General features: G+C 41.4%; 1 protein-coding gene across 5 annotated transcripts in view; it reads right to left on the bottom strand.

Annotated features, from left to right (window-relative positions):
• CARMIL1 (capping protein regulator and myosin 1 linker 1) overlaps positions 1 to 12,345 on the bottom strand; it is a 280,248-nt gene extending 267,903 nt beyond the window's left edge. For 4 of the 5 annotated variants that reach the window (XM_050941772.1, XM_050941775.1, XM_050941773.1 and 1 more), the window contains exons 1-2: positions 11,990 to 12,345; positions 2,533 to 2,630 (exon numbers count right to left, since the gene is read on the bottom strand). In XM_050941772.1, coding sequence (XP_050797729.1) covers positions 2,533 to 2,630; positions 11,990 to 12,029 — 138 coding nt within the window. In that variant the 5' untranslated portion in view covers positions 12,030 to 12,345. Of the gene's footprint in view, positions 1 to 2,532; positions 2,631 to 11,989 lie in introns of those variants that run through there. The other variant, XM_050941777.1, reaches the window with a different exon arrangement.
• Between the last annotated feature and the right edge of the window lie 2,352 nt (positions 12,346 to 14,697).

The following is a 14,697-nucleotide window of genomic DNA, read 5'->3' as shown; positions in this document are numbered from 1 at the left end:
CTGTGGTTCCACGGTCCATCAGGGATACTAGTTGGCGGCTCCTCCGTGGAGCCATGATCATGGGCATGTACCTGGCATAATTCATAAACTCCTCTAACACCTATTCTTTCTGCAGCAAGAGGGAGACTCTGGCATACCCTACCTAGATATATGTCACACTGAAGGCCCTCTTCCAGCTCCTCCAGAACCTCTTATGCAGTTCTGGCTGCTTTTCTCCCACCAACTCCTCACTTATGCATACCCCATCCATATGCACAAGACCTCCTTATCAGCTCCTTTTTCTATTCATGCCTTTGAGCAGAGTTCCTCTAGGCGGTGTGCAAAAGGTACACATCTTCCAAATTCTGCAACAAGCGAGGCAGGGGTCCTACAGACAACAACCTCCTTCAGTGGTTCATCCCCAGAGCAAAATCCATCTTGTGCAGTGAATGGAACATTTTTATATAAATGTTCATACACTTCTATAACTCATAAAAGAGGAGATCTAGCCACCCATAAACCATTAAAATCACCAGCGGAGAGCTTAGGAGACTAGATTTCAAAAGAGACAAAATTATCTGAGTCATCACATTTTTAGAAGTTTTACTGATGTCCTTTCAAAATTTCTCTTACAGTTGAAAGCCTGACATTCTTTTCCTGCCATGTACTTTGTGTAGGTGGATAAAAATGGTCACTGTGCTGACATGACACAATTTACATTTATACATTTAAAATAAAAAAATTCATACATGAAGTCACAAAACTTGGAAAATGAAATATAAAACCTGCTTCACACAGACCCAGGCTAATCTTATTTTTAAGAGTATTTTCCATTAAACCTGAACAGTAGGACAATATTTCCACAGTATATTCTGCTACTGATAACAATAATTATTCTGTGTAAGTCAAAAGTCAATCAAATGTTACTGCTTCAGAGAATCTGTCAGCCTACTCTGTAAACATGGCTTTCAAATAAATAGTGGCTATCAATCAACATTCACATTCCCAACCTAATAGAAATTGTAGGCCCTAGAGTTGCATATAAAAAGATCCTTGGACAGACGTTACACAGAAGATATTTCAAATTTCTTAAGTAGTTGTTCTCACAGAAAAATAGACTGTTATAAACATCAATACTGACCAGGAATAACCAACGTACTTTATGAAGACAGAATGCAAACCATTCACACATTTAGATTTAAGAAATACTTGTTTCCAAAACACAAATACCACCAACTCAGTGCCTCTTGTCACAGAACTACAAGAATCTGCTCTTGGAAACAAAACTTCCAAATCTATGCCAGCTTTACTGATACAGGATATTTTGAAACAGGTTGCATTGTAAAATATTATAGTAGTAAAGCACAGTCAGGAAATTAACTGAAATACTTTCCTCATGGATTGTATTTTCTAAATGGATAACCTACCTAATTCTCAATTACTGAAGGACAATCTCCTCTCATTGATATATTTTGCTTTCCACAACCAAATATCTGTATAACTTTTCATGAGTGACATATCTGAGTATTTGGATTCTAATATCTAAACTGTATTGTTAAATCTATTCACTTAAATTTAGGTTACTGCTGATTATGTACTCTATGTATCATATGACTTTTGAAAACTAACTTTATATTTGTAGATAACCTAAGCACTACACCCAGATGTATAGACACTCTTTTCCCCACCTATGTATTATATAATTTTAACATTGGCTTTAATAAAATTTTTAAATCTGTTCTTTGAGTCCTTTGTATTTTGTTATCCTTATCTGCTTCTCCCCACATACATGTATCAAACACACTGGCAAATGAAGGCCTCGAGGGTTGTGAAAGGTTGTTTTTGTTTTGTTTTTTTAATACACATCCAAGTATGCAAGAGGAGAATATGTACCAGTACCATCACATTACTACAGTTCTCTGCTTATCTAAAAGGACAGACATACTAGCCTTGAGAAAACAGGAAAATGTATTTGAATGAGATTAACTTTACTTTTTCCTCCTGGACAGTTTTAGAAATAACGATAGGGTCACATACAAAGAGCATTTACTTTTAACTATAATATCCTCAACCTATGCAAAACAAATACAAACACAAATATTAGATTAGTCTCTTAAAAGACTAGACAGTGTTAGTGTTATACTCTTTGGCAGTGTAGTAGCCTCAAGAGAAACAGGGTGTTTGACCCAGTTTACAAACTCTTAAAAGAGATACAATTCTTTATGGGTTTGATCTTGTGTTTCTTGCTCACTCAGAATTCCTGCTGATGGGAAGAGTCTAAGGAACACAAGGAATCCACAAACGGTCCCCTTTATTTTGAGATATGTTCACAGAATAGTCTGTCAGACCACAACAAGAATGACTTATTGGAAGTTCTGACCAATAACCTAGAGATATATGTACAGTTTTCAAACATACAAGGCAAGAAAATAAGAGAAAACAGGTGATATATAGATCAGAGTACATTTGGAGAATTAGTTTCTTAACAATAGCTGAAATGAGCTTCACCTAAACGTTTGTCTACTTTAACTAGAGTTACTATACTGTACTTACCAATATTTTGTTATCCACTTTATCTCCCTTGGTTTCTAGCTTTACTTTTTTCTTCACTGAAATTTTAATCTTCCTCCCAATAACATCCTTGATACTTTCTGAAATAAGGGAGAACACTTTAATCAATATTTCCATTGTCAAGTAGAGATTAAAAATAAACAAACAATATTTTCAAACTTTCAGGGAAAATTCCTCACACAGTCTTGTTGTATTAACTGACATTTTTCTACCCTACACTTCTCTGTTGCACTCATTTAATAGAGGTTATACACGCATCAATCTGACTCCAATAAAAAAAAATAAAGCCACATTTATGAAAAGTTTGTCATATACTCAGCTATTTAATGAACAAGTTTGTTGTCCTGATATTAGACTTGTACTGAAGTCTTACTCTGCATACAGCAGTAATGTCATTTCATATTTCTCTACACCAGAGGTTCTCAAACTGTCGTCCATGGTCTGCAAGCTCCATTCAAGTGATCCACAGTTAGTTCCCTCTAAGATGCGCGCCCAGGCAGCCGCACACAGGAGAATGAAGGGCCACCCACCTTATTAGTGGAGACACGCAGGCATGGCTCCACTAATTAGGTGCCTGGACACTGGAGAAGACGCACATGTAAGGTTAGGTGGTGGCCTCGGGGGGGAATAGGGGGTAGGTGGGAGGGGGCAGTGGGGTGAGAAGAGGGGGTGGGAGGGATTTAGGACATGAAGGGCAGCGGCGGTCAGAGAAAGAGGCAACTTTCCCCAGCTCCAGGGCTGCCAGGGAGAGATGGCCCTCCTTCCCAGCCCCAGCTCGGGAGTTGCCACAGTGGGGGAGAGAGGGCACATCCATCACATTAGAAAAGTAAGACTACTGATATTAAAATATGAGTTGTGTGCTTTTATTTGTAGAACAAAAACACATTATTAAGTTTATATATACACACACACACACATTATACACACATACACATACATATATATACACACATAGCACTTTTATCCAAAGTGCTTTACAATAGTTAGCTAACGTACAAACAACATTTGGAAAGATCATTAAGTGATCTGCCAAGACCCTCAGCAATTTTCAGGTGGTCTGCAAAAAATAAGTTTGAGAACCAGCGCTCTACATTCTATTGAGATACTAAAAATATTCCCAAGGCAAGTCACTTTGGGAGCACCACTTATTTATTATCTGGCTGAAACAACTATGTGAAAAATCAAATAGCTCATTTTTCATTACTTTAAAACACTATCAACAAATGTACGCTCTCACTTCATCTGAAAACCCTGTTGAAGTCAATGGACAAGCTGTAGCAGCACAATTCAGACCTTTATTGTTAATATTTTGGTGGTCAGGTGGCTCTAATAATAGAATACAGAGTTTTTCCACACCTAGTTTATGATGGGAATCCAGCCTAGTTCCACATGTTAACCCCTGACCACTGTACAGAGGCTCTGTGAAATGCAGTACTGGTTTCAGTCCAAGGCCTAGTGGTTACACATGCACCTCATGGAACCAACACCCAAACTTAAATAATTTACATCATTTTTGACATTTTCGGCATAGCAACCAAGTACTGAATGAACATAAAGACCAAACTAACCATGAAGTGGTGTCAGGAAGCTTACACTATTACTGTCACTAGTGGATAAAGAGAGGAATTCAGCCACAAGGGCAGCCATCTATTACCTCTTACAAGTATTACATTCACTTTTCTTTTTTGAGAGAGAGAAAAAATGGTACTGGGCGGGGCGGGGGGAAGACTTTCAAACATACATAACTGATACTTTTTAAAAGGGAAATTATCAACAAACGTGTGGCCATAGTGTACTTAGATTTCCAGAAAGCGTTTCACAAGGTTCCTCACCAAATGCTCTTACATAAATTAAGTTGTCATGGAATAAGAGGGAAGATAGTTTCATGGATTGAGAACTGGTTAAAAGACAGGGAACAGGGTAGGAATAAATGGTAAATTCTCAGAATGGAGAAGGGTAACTAGTGGTGCTCCCCAAGGGTCAGTCCTAGGACCAATCCTATTCAACTTATTCATAAATGATCTGGAGAAAGAGGTAAAAACAGTGAGGTGGCAATGTTTGCAGATGATACTAAACTGCTCAAGATAGTTTAGACCAAAGCAGATTGTGAAGAACTTCAAAAAGATCTCACAAAACTAAGTGATTGGGGAACAAAATGGCAAATGAAATTTAATATAGATAAATGTAAAGTAATGCACAATGGAAAAAAATAACCTCAACTATACATACAATATGATGGGGGCTAATTTAGCTACAACTAATCAGGAAAGAGATCTTGGAGTCATCGTGGATAGTTCTCTGAAGATGTCCACACAGTGGTAGTCAAAAAAGCAAACAGAAAGTTAGGAATCATTAAAAAGAGATAGAGAATAAGATGGAGAATATCTTATTGCCCTTATATAAATCCATGGTATGCCCACATCTTGAATACTGCGTACAGATGTGGTCTCCTCATCTCAAAAAAGATATACTAGTACTAGAAAAGGTTCAGAGAAGGGCAACTAAAATGATTAGGGGTTTGAAAAGGGTCCCATATGAGGAGAGATTAAAGCTAGGACTTTTCAGCTTGGAAAAGAGGAGACTAAGGGAGGATATGATAGAGGTATAAAAAGTCATGAGGGGTGTGGAGAACATGAATAAGGAAAAGTTATTTACTTGTTCCCATAATATAAGAACTAGGGGCCACCAAATGAAATTAATGGGCAGCAGGTTTAAAACAAATAAAAGGATGTTGTTCTTCACACAGCGCACAGTCAACCTTTCCTGAGGAGGTTGTGAAGGCTAGGACTATAACAGGGTTTAAAGGAGAACTAGATAAATTCATGGAGGTTAAGTCTATTAATGGCTATTAGCCAGGATGGGTAAGGAATGGTGTCCCTAGCCTCTGTTTGTCAGAGGGTGGAGATGGATGGCAGGAGAGAGATCACTTGATCATTGCCTGTTAGGTTCACTTCCTCTGAGGCACCTGGTATTGGCCACTGTCAGTAGACAGGATACTGGGCTGGATGGACCTTTGGTCTGACCCAGTATCACCATTCTTATGATTCATTCACTTTACCCTTATTTACGTTAATATTTAAAGGAGCGGTGTTAGAAGCCAAAACATAGGCTCCCCAACCAGGCTTTAACTCACTCAGTTTAAACACACGTTAAAGGCATCATCCCCTGTCTACATTACATTTTTCAAGTACTAGTTAGAATCTAACAACACACCTTTCATACTTGCCTAGACAAAGCCAGATTTTTGCAAGCAGGAAGCAGTAGTATGACAATGAGTCAGAAACAGAACTTGTTAGGAATTTTCTGCTGGAATGATTTTCCGATGGAAAATGCCGTTTCCAGACAATCTAAATTTTTTTGAGAGAATATTTCAATTTTCCATCAGAAAATCCTAACTGAAAGCTCCCAGGCTCCCCATTTTCTATAGTTTCAGAGTTATCTGCCAATGACAGTGTTTCAGTCACATCATGTATATCATCTAGCCACAGTATATCACCTGTAGCTAAAATAAAATAAAAAACCTCCATCATCCAGAAACAACCATAGATAAGTTTGTGATAGAAAATAGCAGATTACAAAAAGAAGTAATTGATTAAAAAAATTGCCTCTTTTGTTTACGCAACAAACTCTCCTTTTCTGATGATTGAGAACCCACACTTCATTAACATGGTTCAGTTATTACGACCAGGATACAGTCCACCCAAGAGAGCAGATGTCACGGGCAAATTGCTGGATAAAGTGTATGAAAGAGAAATTGAGCAGCGTGCAAAAGGTCTAGAGGGCAAAATTGTTAACCTGAGTCTTGACGGATGGAGCAATGTCCACAATGATCCTGTTGTATGTGCTTGTGTGACAACAGAAGAAGGGAAATGTCTTCCTTACAGAAACAATTGATACATCAGGAAAGACACACACAGCAGACTACTTGCAAGTAGCAGCAAAAGCTATAACAAACTGTGAAAAAAAAATTCAAATGTCTAGTATGCAGCTTGGTCACAGACAATGTTGCAAATGTATCCAAGATGAGAAGAAATGATTTAGAAGAGAGTCCCAAGCTAATAACATATGGTTGCAATGCTCATTCGATGCATCTCCTAGCCAAAGACTTCAATGTTCCAGAAAAAAAAGACTAATGTTGGTGAAATTGCAAAATACTTCTGTAACAACCACTTTGCAGTAGCTGCTCTGAAAAAAGTGGGAGGAACCAAGCTAACTCTCCCACAAGGCGTGCGCTGGAACTCAGTAGTAGGCTGTTTTGAGCACTATATCAAGAACTGGCCTAATCTGATGACAGTTTATGAACAAAATCATGAAAAAATAGATGGCACTGTCACAGCCAAAGCTCTTAACGTTGGGCTTAAGAGAAATGTTGAACACATGCTGAGTACCCTGAAGCCTATTTCTGTAGCCTTGAACAAAATGCAGGGAAATAGCTGCTTTATTGCTGATGCTGTTGAAATTCAGAAGGAACTGAGTGAGATCTTAAGAAGAGAAATATGCAATGACAGAGTTAAATTACAAGCATTAAAAAAAAAAAAACCGAATGGGACAAGCACCATCGCCAACTCATTTTCTTGCAAATATTCTCAATACTCAGTACCTGGGTCAAACCTTAACTGCCAAAGAAGAGGAGTTGGCTGTGACATGGACACCCAGCAATCATTCCTCCATAATGCCAACTATAGTAAACTTCAGAGCTAAGAGTGAACCATTCAAGAAATACATGTTTGCTGATGTTTTAAAGAAAGTCACAACAATTAACTGATGGAAGTCACTTAAGCACTTGACTTCAGAGACTGTTGAAGTGACAATCTCACTTTTAACAGAAGTAGTTTCTTCTGCCGGTGTAGAAAGACTGCTTTCTTCCTTTGGTCTAATTTATTCCAAATTGAGAAATTTTTTGGGACCTGAAATAGTAGGAAAACTTGTTTTTCTTTTCCAGATTATGAACAAACAGGAAAATGAAGGTGCAGACAATTGAGTTAGTTGCAGAAGCCAATATTTTAAGTTTCTCATGTTGACCTGGCTGACACAGTCGGCTAAATTTTTGATTTTTTTTTTAAAAGAAATATTTCATTTAACTATTTTAGTTAAAAACAATTTTAACATAAATTCAATTTTAAAAAACTTGAATGTTAAATTAAATTCAAAATTTCATATGCTTGTTTTGTTAAAAAAAATTGTTTGGTTAACACATTATATGCTGTTGAAGAAAAAAAAATCCAGAATACATAACGTTGTTTTAGTTTAATAAAACAATTTAAACGCCTGTCTGGTGAGGTTCTTCTCCTAATACAGCATGACAAGAAAATCCTCCAAATATTAATGATTAACCTGTTGAATTGGAGATATTTATAAAGTCATTGGGAGCTGAACTATCTGCTTCAATTACCTTTGGTAAATGAAATAACCAAACAATCATTCATTTACTGATATAGCAATAAAACTAATCTGAAAAGTTTTTAAAATAAATCACTTTAAAAATGTATAGTGTGTACCTTCTAAAAATGAAATCTATATTTATCTCTGAGTTGTGAAGAATATGTACTGGAGTTATAACAACCAACAAGAATGCCCTTTTATGTAGACATCCATGATTGAACCAAGTCTTCCTGACTAGTGATTTAAATCATGATTTATATCATTTTGATTTAAATCAAATCCACTTTGCCAATTTGGGATGAACATTTTTTCAAAACGTGTGACTTTTTTTTCAGGAGCGGAATTCTGTTTTGCAGCCAGTGATAGTCAGAAACTCAGTCCTTCCAGGCCACATATCTGCTGTAAGAGGAGTATTGGTGGTATCTCTGCAACTTTACCCAGCCTCACCCTAGCCTTTATCTTCTGATTCCTCCTCCCCAGTTAATAGCTCCAAGTGCTTCTGCCACTGTTCACAGCTTTCTCAAGCAGCAGCAGACTGAAGTTGACTTGATTCTTGTCAGTTTCACACAGGGTTGTAAGAGCAACAGTGAAACTGATTACAAACTTGTTCATTTTACAGTGCAGTTGACTGGGAAAGCTATACAGGACCGTCAGAGGCACTGAAGTAGACACTCAGGAAAAATTCACAGCACCAATTCACCCTGAGGCCTTGCCTACACTGGCGCTTTACAGCGCTGCAACTTTCTCGCTCAGGGGTGTGAAAAAACACCCCCCTGAGCGCAGCAAGTTATAGCGCTGTAAAGCGCCAGCGTAAACAGTGCCCCAGCACTGGAAGCACGGCTCCCAGCACCATAAGCTAATCCCCACTGGGAGGTGGAGTACCTGTAGCACAGGGAGAGCTCTCTCTCAGAGCTGGCGCACTTCAAAGCGCTGCCACGGGAGTGCTCCCACAGCAGTGCTTTGAAGTTACAAGTGTAGCCATACCCTAAGGTTATCTTTGTAACTCAGAGCTAGAAACTTGTTTCAAATACAAAATTTTACAGAATTCCCCACATACAGATAGTTTCCTACTCACCACTAGCAAGTGCATTTTTCAAGTCAGTTTACAGACCAGAAATCTGAGGCAACAGGAAGCTAAGGCCCAAATTTTCAAGTACTCACTTATTTTGATTGTCTCCATTTCTGGGTGCCCAACCTGAGACACAAGTACCTCTTAAACCAGGCTGCAAGTGTTTCAAAATTAGCACAGACACTTTTGAATATTGTGTCCCAAGTGACCTGCTGAAAGTCACATAGGAAGCATGTGGCAGAACTGGGACTAGAATTCAAGCTTTCAGATTCCCAGTTTAGCCATTGTGTTTTACCCATTAAGTTTTGTTCAGTGTCCCTTTCACAGAGCTCTCAGATCACTAGGAAACCCTGACTGTCTAGAAAGAAAATTAAATTTTCCTCCTTATGAAATACTCCACTATGACCAGAGTGTTCTTTTCATCATAAATTACGTAAGCAAACAAAAATATGAATTAGACACAGGCACTAAGGCCCCCAATACTATATGCTGATCAGTGTGAACAGAACCCTGGACCCATGCAGAGTCCCACTGAAGTATATTTGGCTCTCAGTGAGGAGGTGGCAAGCGAGTTGCCACAGGGGGCTCTGCAAGGGTAAGTTACATGCTCCAGCCCCGGGTGATGAGGCTCGGGCTTTAGCCCTGCTATGCAGGGCACAGGCTTCAGATAAGGATCACAAGTGAAAAACAGGAAGACAAATCAGCCTCCTGAAAGCACTACAGTAGTCTGGAAACTACCTGAAAGCGGTACAGTAGTTTGAGAACCACTGGCATACACTGTGTCAAGGTTGCAATATATAAACAACAAGCCTTGAAAGGAGTAGCCTGTAGATTCAGCATGGAAAGCAAGTGATTAAAGGTCTGTTATTTTTATTTAACTTGCAATAGCAAGTTCGCCTATGTAGATAAGCTTGCAAGATCAGAGCAAAATTCTGACGTTTGACTCAAGTTAGTAACAGATGTTGGTACTTTAAGGTACAATCTAATGTCTTATTTGTGGAAGAGGTGACATAATGACTCAGCTTTGCTTCACTGTTCTCTTAGCATAGGTGACACACCTTAACCCATCATGTATTAATTTATAGTGGAAATCCATTCACAACCTTAACACATGCTAGCTGCTCAACGGTTAAATACATTTGGCTGTTTTAAAGGCAGACAAAAAAAGCTGATGGTTCAAAATGTTCTCTGTTTACACCTACCCCCACCACATAGTATACTTAAAATTCATGGCATAGAAGCTCCCAAATAGCTTTAGCACCACTTGTGATGAGTTGTGATTTGCAGAGTAAGAAACATTAAATACTCTTTTTCTTTGTACACTATCTTATGCATTGCATTCCCAGAGAACTGAATTACAAAAAGATATATATGCTGGAATAAAATGAAGTATGTGCTCTAACACAGGGGTAGGCAACCTGCGGCACGTGAGCTGATTTTCAGTGGCACTCACACTGCCCGGGTCCTGGCCACCAGTCTGGGAGGCTCTGAATTTTAATTTATTTTTAAATGAAGCTTCTTAAACATTTTAAAAACCGTATTTACTTTACATACAACAATAGTTTAGTTATATATTATAGACTTATAGAAAGAGACCTTCTAAAAATGTTAAAATGTGTTACTGGCACGTGAAACCTTAAATTAGAGCAAATAAATGAAGACTTGGCACACCACTTCTGAACCAACCCCTGCTCTAACATGTCAAAAGCCAAGAAAATGTCAAAGTTAAGGCTCTCTGAAATATCCTCCCTCACTCATACCCTTATGCACAGTATCAGAGGGGTAGCCGTGTTAGTCTGGATCTGTAAAAGCAAAGAATCCTGAGGCACCTTATAGACTAACAGACGTTTTGAAGCATGAGCTTTCGTGGGTGAATAGCCACTTCATCAGATGCATCTGACAAAGTGGCTATTCACCCACGAAAGCTCATGCTTCAAAACGTCTGTTAGTCTATAAGGTGCCACAGGATTCTTTGCTGCCTTATGCACAGGTATTTCAAAGGGCTCCTAATAACTGCATATGGCACCATAGCTATGCATAAGGGCACAGAAGGAGATGGAGAGGTTAAGAGTAGTTTTAAACTACAAATTTTCTTGATATTGCAAGTTAAATAAAAACAACAGACCTTTAACTACTTGCTTTCCATGCTGAATCTATAGGCTACTCCTTTCAAGGATTGCCATTTATATATAGCAACCTTGACACGGTGTATACCTACCAGTGGTTCTCAAGACTACTGTACCGCTTTCAGAAGGCTGATTTGTCTTCTGGTTTTTCACTTGTGAGCCTTGTCTGAAGTCAGTGCCCTGATGCCCGAGCTACATCACCCGGGGCTGAAGCATGTACCCTTGCAGAACCCTCTCTGGTGTAGGGCCCTGGGCAACTGACTTGCTCGCTACCCCCTAACGCAGGCCCTGCATTTGCAACCCCCCTAAACCCATCCCGTGACCCCTCTCGGAGACACAACCCCCAGGTTGAGAAACATTGATCCAGGTGAGCTGAGTACCCCCTGGAAGACCTCGGTGTACCCCTGATCGAGAACCACTGCTGTATGCTGTGCTGTCATGAAGGCCCATGTATAATGTCACTATACGTTTCCAGGGTGGGGACATGCCCTGTCTACTTCTCAGCCACTGAAATGGTTAATGCGGTGCTTTCACTCCGGTTTTTGTTGGCTTGCAGCTGCTGAACGCACCGGCCTGGGCTGCTATTTCTGGGGCTTCAAAGGTTGTAATCCCCCCCGCCCGGCAGCCAATCTCTCCAGCAGCAGTGCTAAAAACCCAGGAGCCGCAGCATGGCTTTCCCTCGCTGACTTCCCCACCCTACCTTGGCCCTCGCGGCACCTTCCCACCACGCCTCCCCACGGCACGGCTGGGGCGGGCAGTGACCAGCGCCACCCGCCCGACGGCCTCAAAACTTCCCCAGCGCCAGCAGGCTCAGACCGCAGACAGCCTCCCCCGCCCGGAGGGAGAGAAACGCGGGGCTCACCTAGCAGCTCCCGGGGCACCTCGGAGCTCTCGTCGCTCATCTTGGCCCGGGCGGGCGGCGGCGCCGCGGCTGGCGAAACTACTTCGCTCCCTCTTCCCCGCGCCAGCAAAATGGGGGCGGGAGCGGCTGGTTTGCGGGGGGAACAAGTGGCCGCGCTGGACGTGCTCAATGGGTTATTGCTACATGGCTCCTCCTGGCTCCTGCCGGGGTCAGCCCGCCCTGGGCAGCCGGGAACGCCGGGCGGATACAGCGCTCAGCCCCCGCGGCTCCTTCCTTCTTCGCTCCCCTGCAGTCCCCTCCTCCTGCCGCCGCCCAGCCCCGTCAGGCGGGCACCTCCTGGCCCCGAGGTGCCAGCGGAAGGCGTGGGCGGAGGTGGAAATGCCTCGCTCCCAGCTGGTCCCGCACGGCTCGCAGCCCAGCCCCGGGGAGGGCTCTGCGCAGCCCCAGCCGGAGCCGCCCGCCTCACCTCGCGAGAGCGATCAGCGGCCGGGAAGCTCCCGCACACCCACCCGCGGGCCACACGCGTCCGCCCGCCAGCCGCCAAGAGCATCTCCGTCAGGGAGACATGTTGGCAGCCCTGCCCGCCGCAGGGAGAGTTTCTGTGCACACACCGTGCGCAGAGGGAGAGAGGACAGATTGGGGGCACTAAGCAGCCCCTCCTTGCTGTCGCTGGAGTCACCTAACCTGCAGAGAGAGAGAGAGAGAGAGACCAAGGGAGCCATCTGCTGGTTCGGAATGGAGGGATTCCTGTTTCCCAGCCTCCTTCCTCTCTTCCAGAAAGCTCAGACAGGGGGCAGATGCGGGAAAGGGACCACCAGGATGACACAATCACATGCCCTGCAGGGGTCCCAGACTGCCAGTCACTTGGGAGGCGGAAGACCATCTCACCAGAGATCTAACTGTGAAGCAGTTTGAGTTTTGAAAGTCTCTCCAGCCCCTAAAAAATGATTTTGCAAAGGTGTGTTGCAATCAGACATTTGCCATATAGCTCATACACAGTGTCACACTCCTACATGGATCATGTGGCTTGCATATTTCTTTAATCAAATTTGGGTGCTTCTCACTCTAGTCACCAGTTTCCTATCCTATGACTTTGGGCAAGTCGCTCACGCCTCTCTTTCCCCTGTTAGCCTTAATCTATCTTGCCTATTTGAATCCTAAATTCTCTGGGGCCTGGGCTGTCTCTTACTATGTGTTTGTACAGCACCTAGTACAACAGGGTCACAGTCTAGGTTGGGTTCTCTACCATAACACATATAATAAAATGATAATTTAGAGTAATGATACCCACTGTCATAACTTGAACCCTGGCAGTAGCAGCCTTAGCAGAGAGGCCCCAGAATTAGATGTTTAAGGAGACTGAACTCTCCCCACTAGTGCTGGTATCTCCCTGTCGGAACACAGGCAACACGTGGGACAACTAGCTCCGCTGCAGTCCTTGCTGCATCTAATTGTGGATCAAATTCACAGTTAGCTGGGCTGTCAAGTCAGGACCTTTCAGGATATCACCTTTTACTTCATTCACATAAACAGAATTAAAAGATTTTGTATTAATTACACTTTTGTATTAATGACACTTTTTCATATTCAGTAATCACAATTTGGCCTTATTTGCACTAGCAGTTTTCTTAACCATTAACACCAATAGGAAACATTGCAACAATGCTAGCACCAGAAGTGTAATACTAGCTACTGTATCATCTAATCTTGATCCTAGTCCTGCAACTGATTCCACATGGGAGAACCCATTTGCGCACAAGAAGTCAGGGAAGTTCTGTGTGGGAGCAGGAATCTGCTCATGCAGACCCAGTTGCAGGATGGACCTCTGATAGAAGTATTTACCCATGAGTAAAAAGAGTGATGAAATTGCTTTTGCTCATGTATTCTCTGGATTTGTATTCCAGGAACTTTGTTTTTGTTTCTTTCTTTAAGGTTTATATGGTAGAGTGACTGTGATCATTAAGTCAGTTTTTCTTGTCTGCTGCCTGCGAAAGTGATTGCCAAACCTGGATCAGTTTAAACCTTTAAACGAATTGGATAACCTTTGATCCAAAGCTCATCTATCTCTTTCTCATTCCTATACCTTATCTCTCTAGGAGAGGTCAGTTGGTTTTGCACCTGTTCTAAAAATAAAGAAGGGATGTCATTATTGTGGGTTGTTTCCCAGTCTCAGAGAGAAGAGGGAAAAGCAAAAGTTTTCCAGTTTGTAGGAGACAGAAAGGAATAAAAAACATCCTTCCTTTCCTAGTACTAAATAGATAACATCTTAAAATATTTTTATCATTACACATTTGTGTTGAGAATTTTGCAAGTGCATACCAATCAAATTACAAAAATATAGCCCTTGAATAATCGAATTATACATATAATTGTGTATACATATGAAAACAAGGACAAAAGATTATATGGGGTGGGAAGGAGGAGGTAAAACAGCAATGGGAATATTGTAATTTAGAGTAGTTTCTAGTGGAAGCCTGTAATGTCATTGAAAGGATCATTTTCACTGCAGCAGGATCCTGATTGGCTGTCCCACATCCTGAAGGGATGGATTAATACATAAAGCTCATGTTTCAAACACTCTGAAAGTAAGTGACAGGTTTTGGAGATCAAAGTTATTTATGTCTAATGAGGAAAACTGAAATACATTCCACAAGAGCAACAGCAGTATAACTCCAAGAAGCATAAGTTTAACAATAAAACACAGCAAA

The sequence above is a fragment of the Gopherus flavomarginatus genome, chromosome 2 (assembly GCF_025201925.1).
Source record: "Gopherus flavomarginatus isolate rGopFla2 chromosome 2, rGopFla2.mat.asm, whole genome shotgun sequence".
In the NCBI taxonomy this organism is placed as follows: domain Eukaryota; kingdom Metazoa; phylum Chordata; order Testudines; family Testudinidae; genus Gopherus; species Gopherus flavomarginatus.
This window is presented reverse-complemented; position numbering and strand designations above follow the sequence as displayed.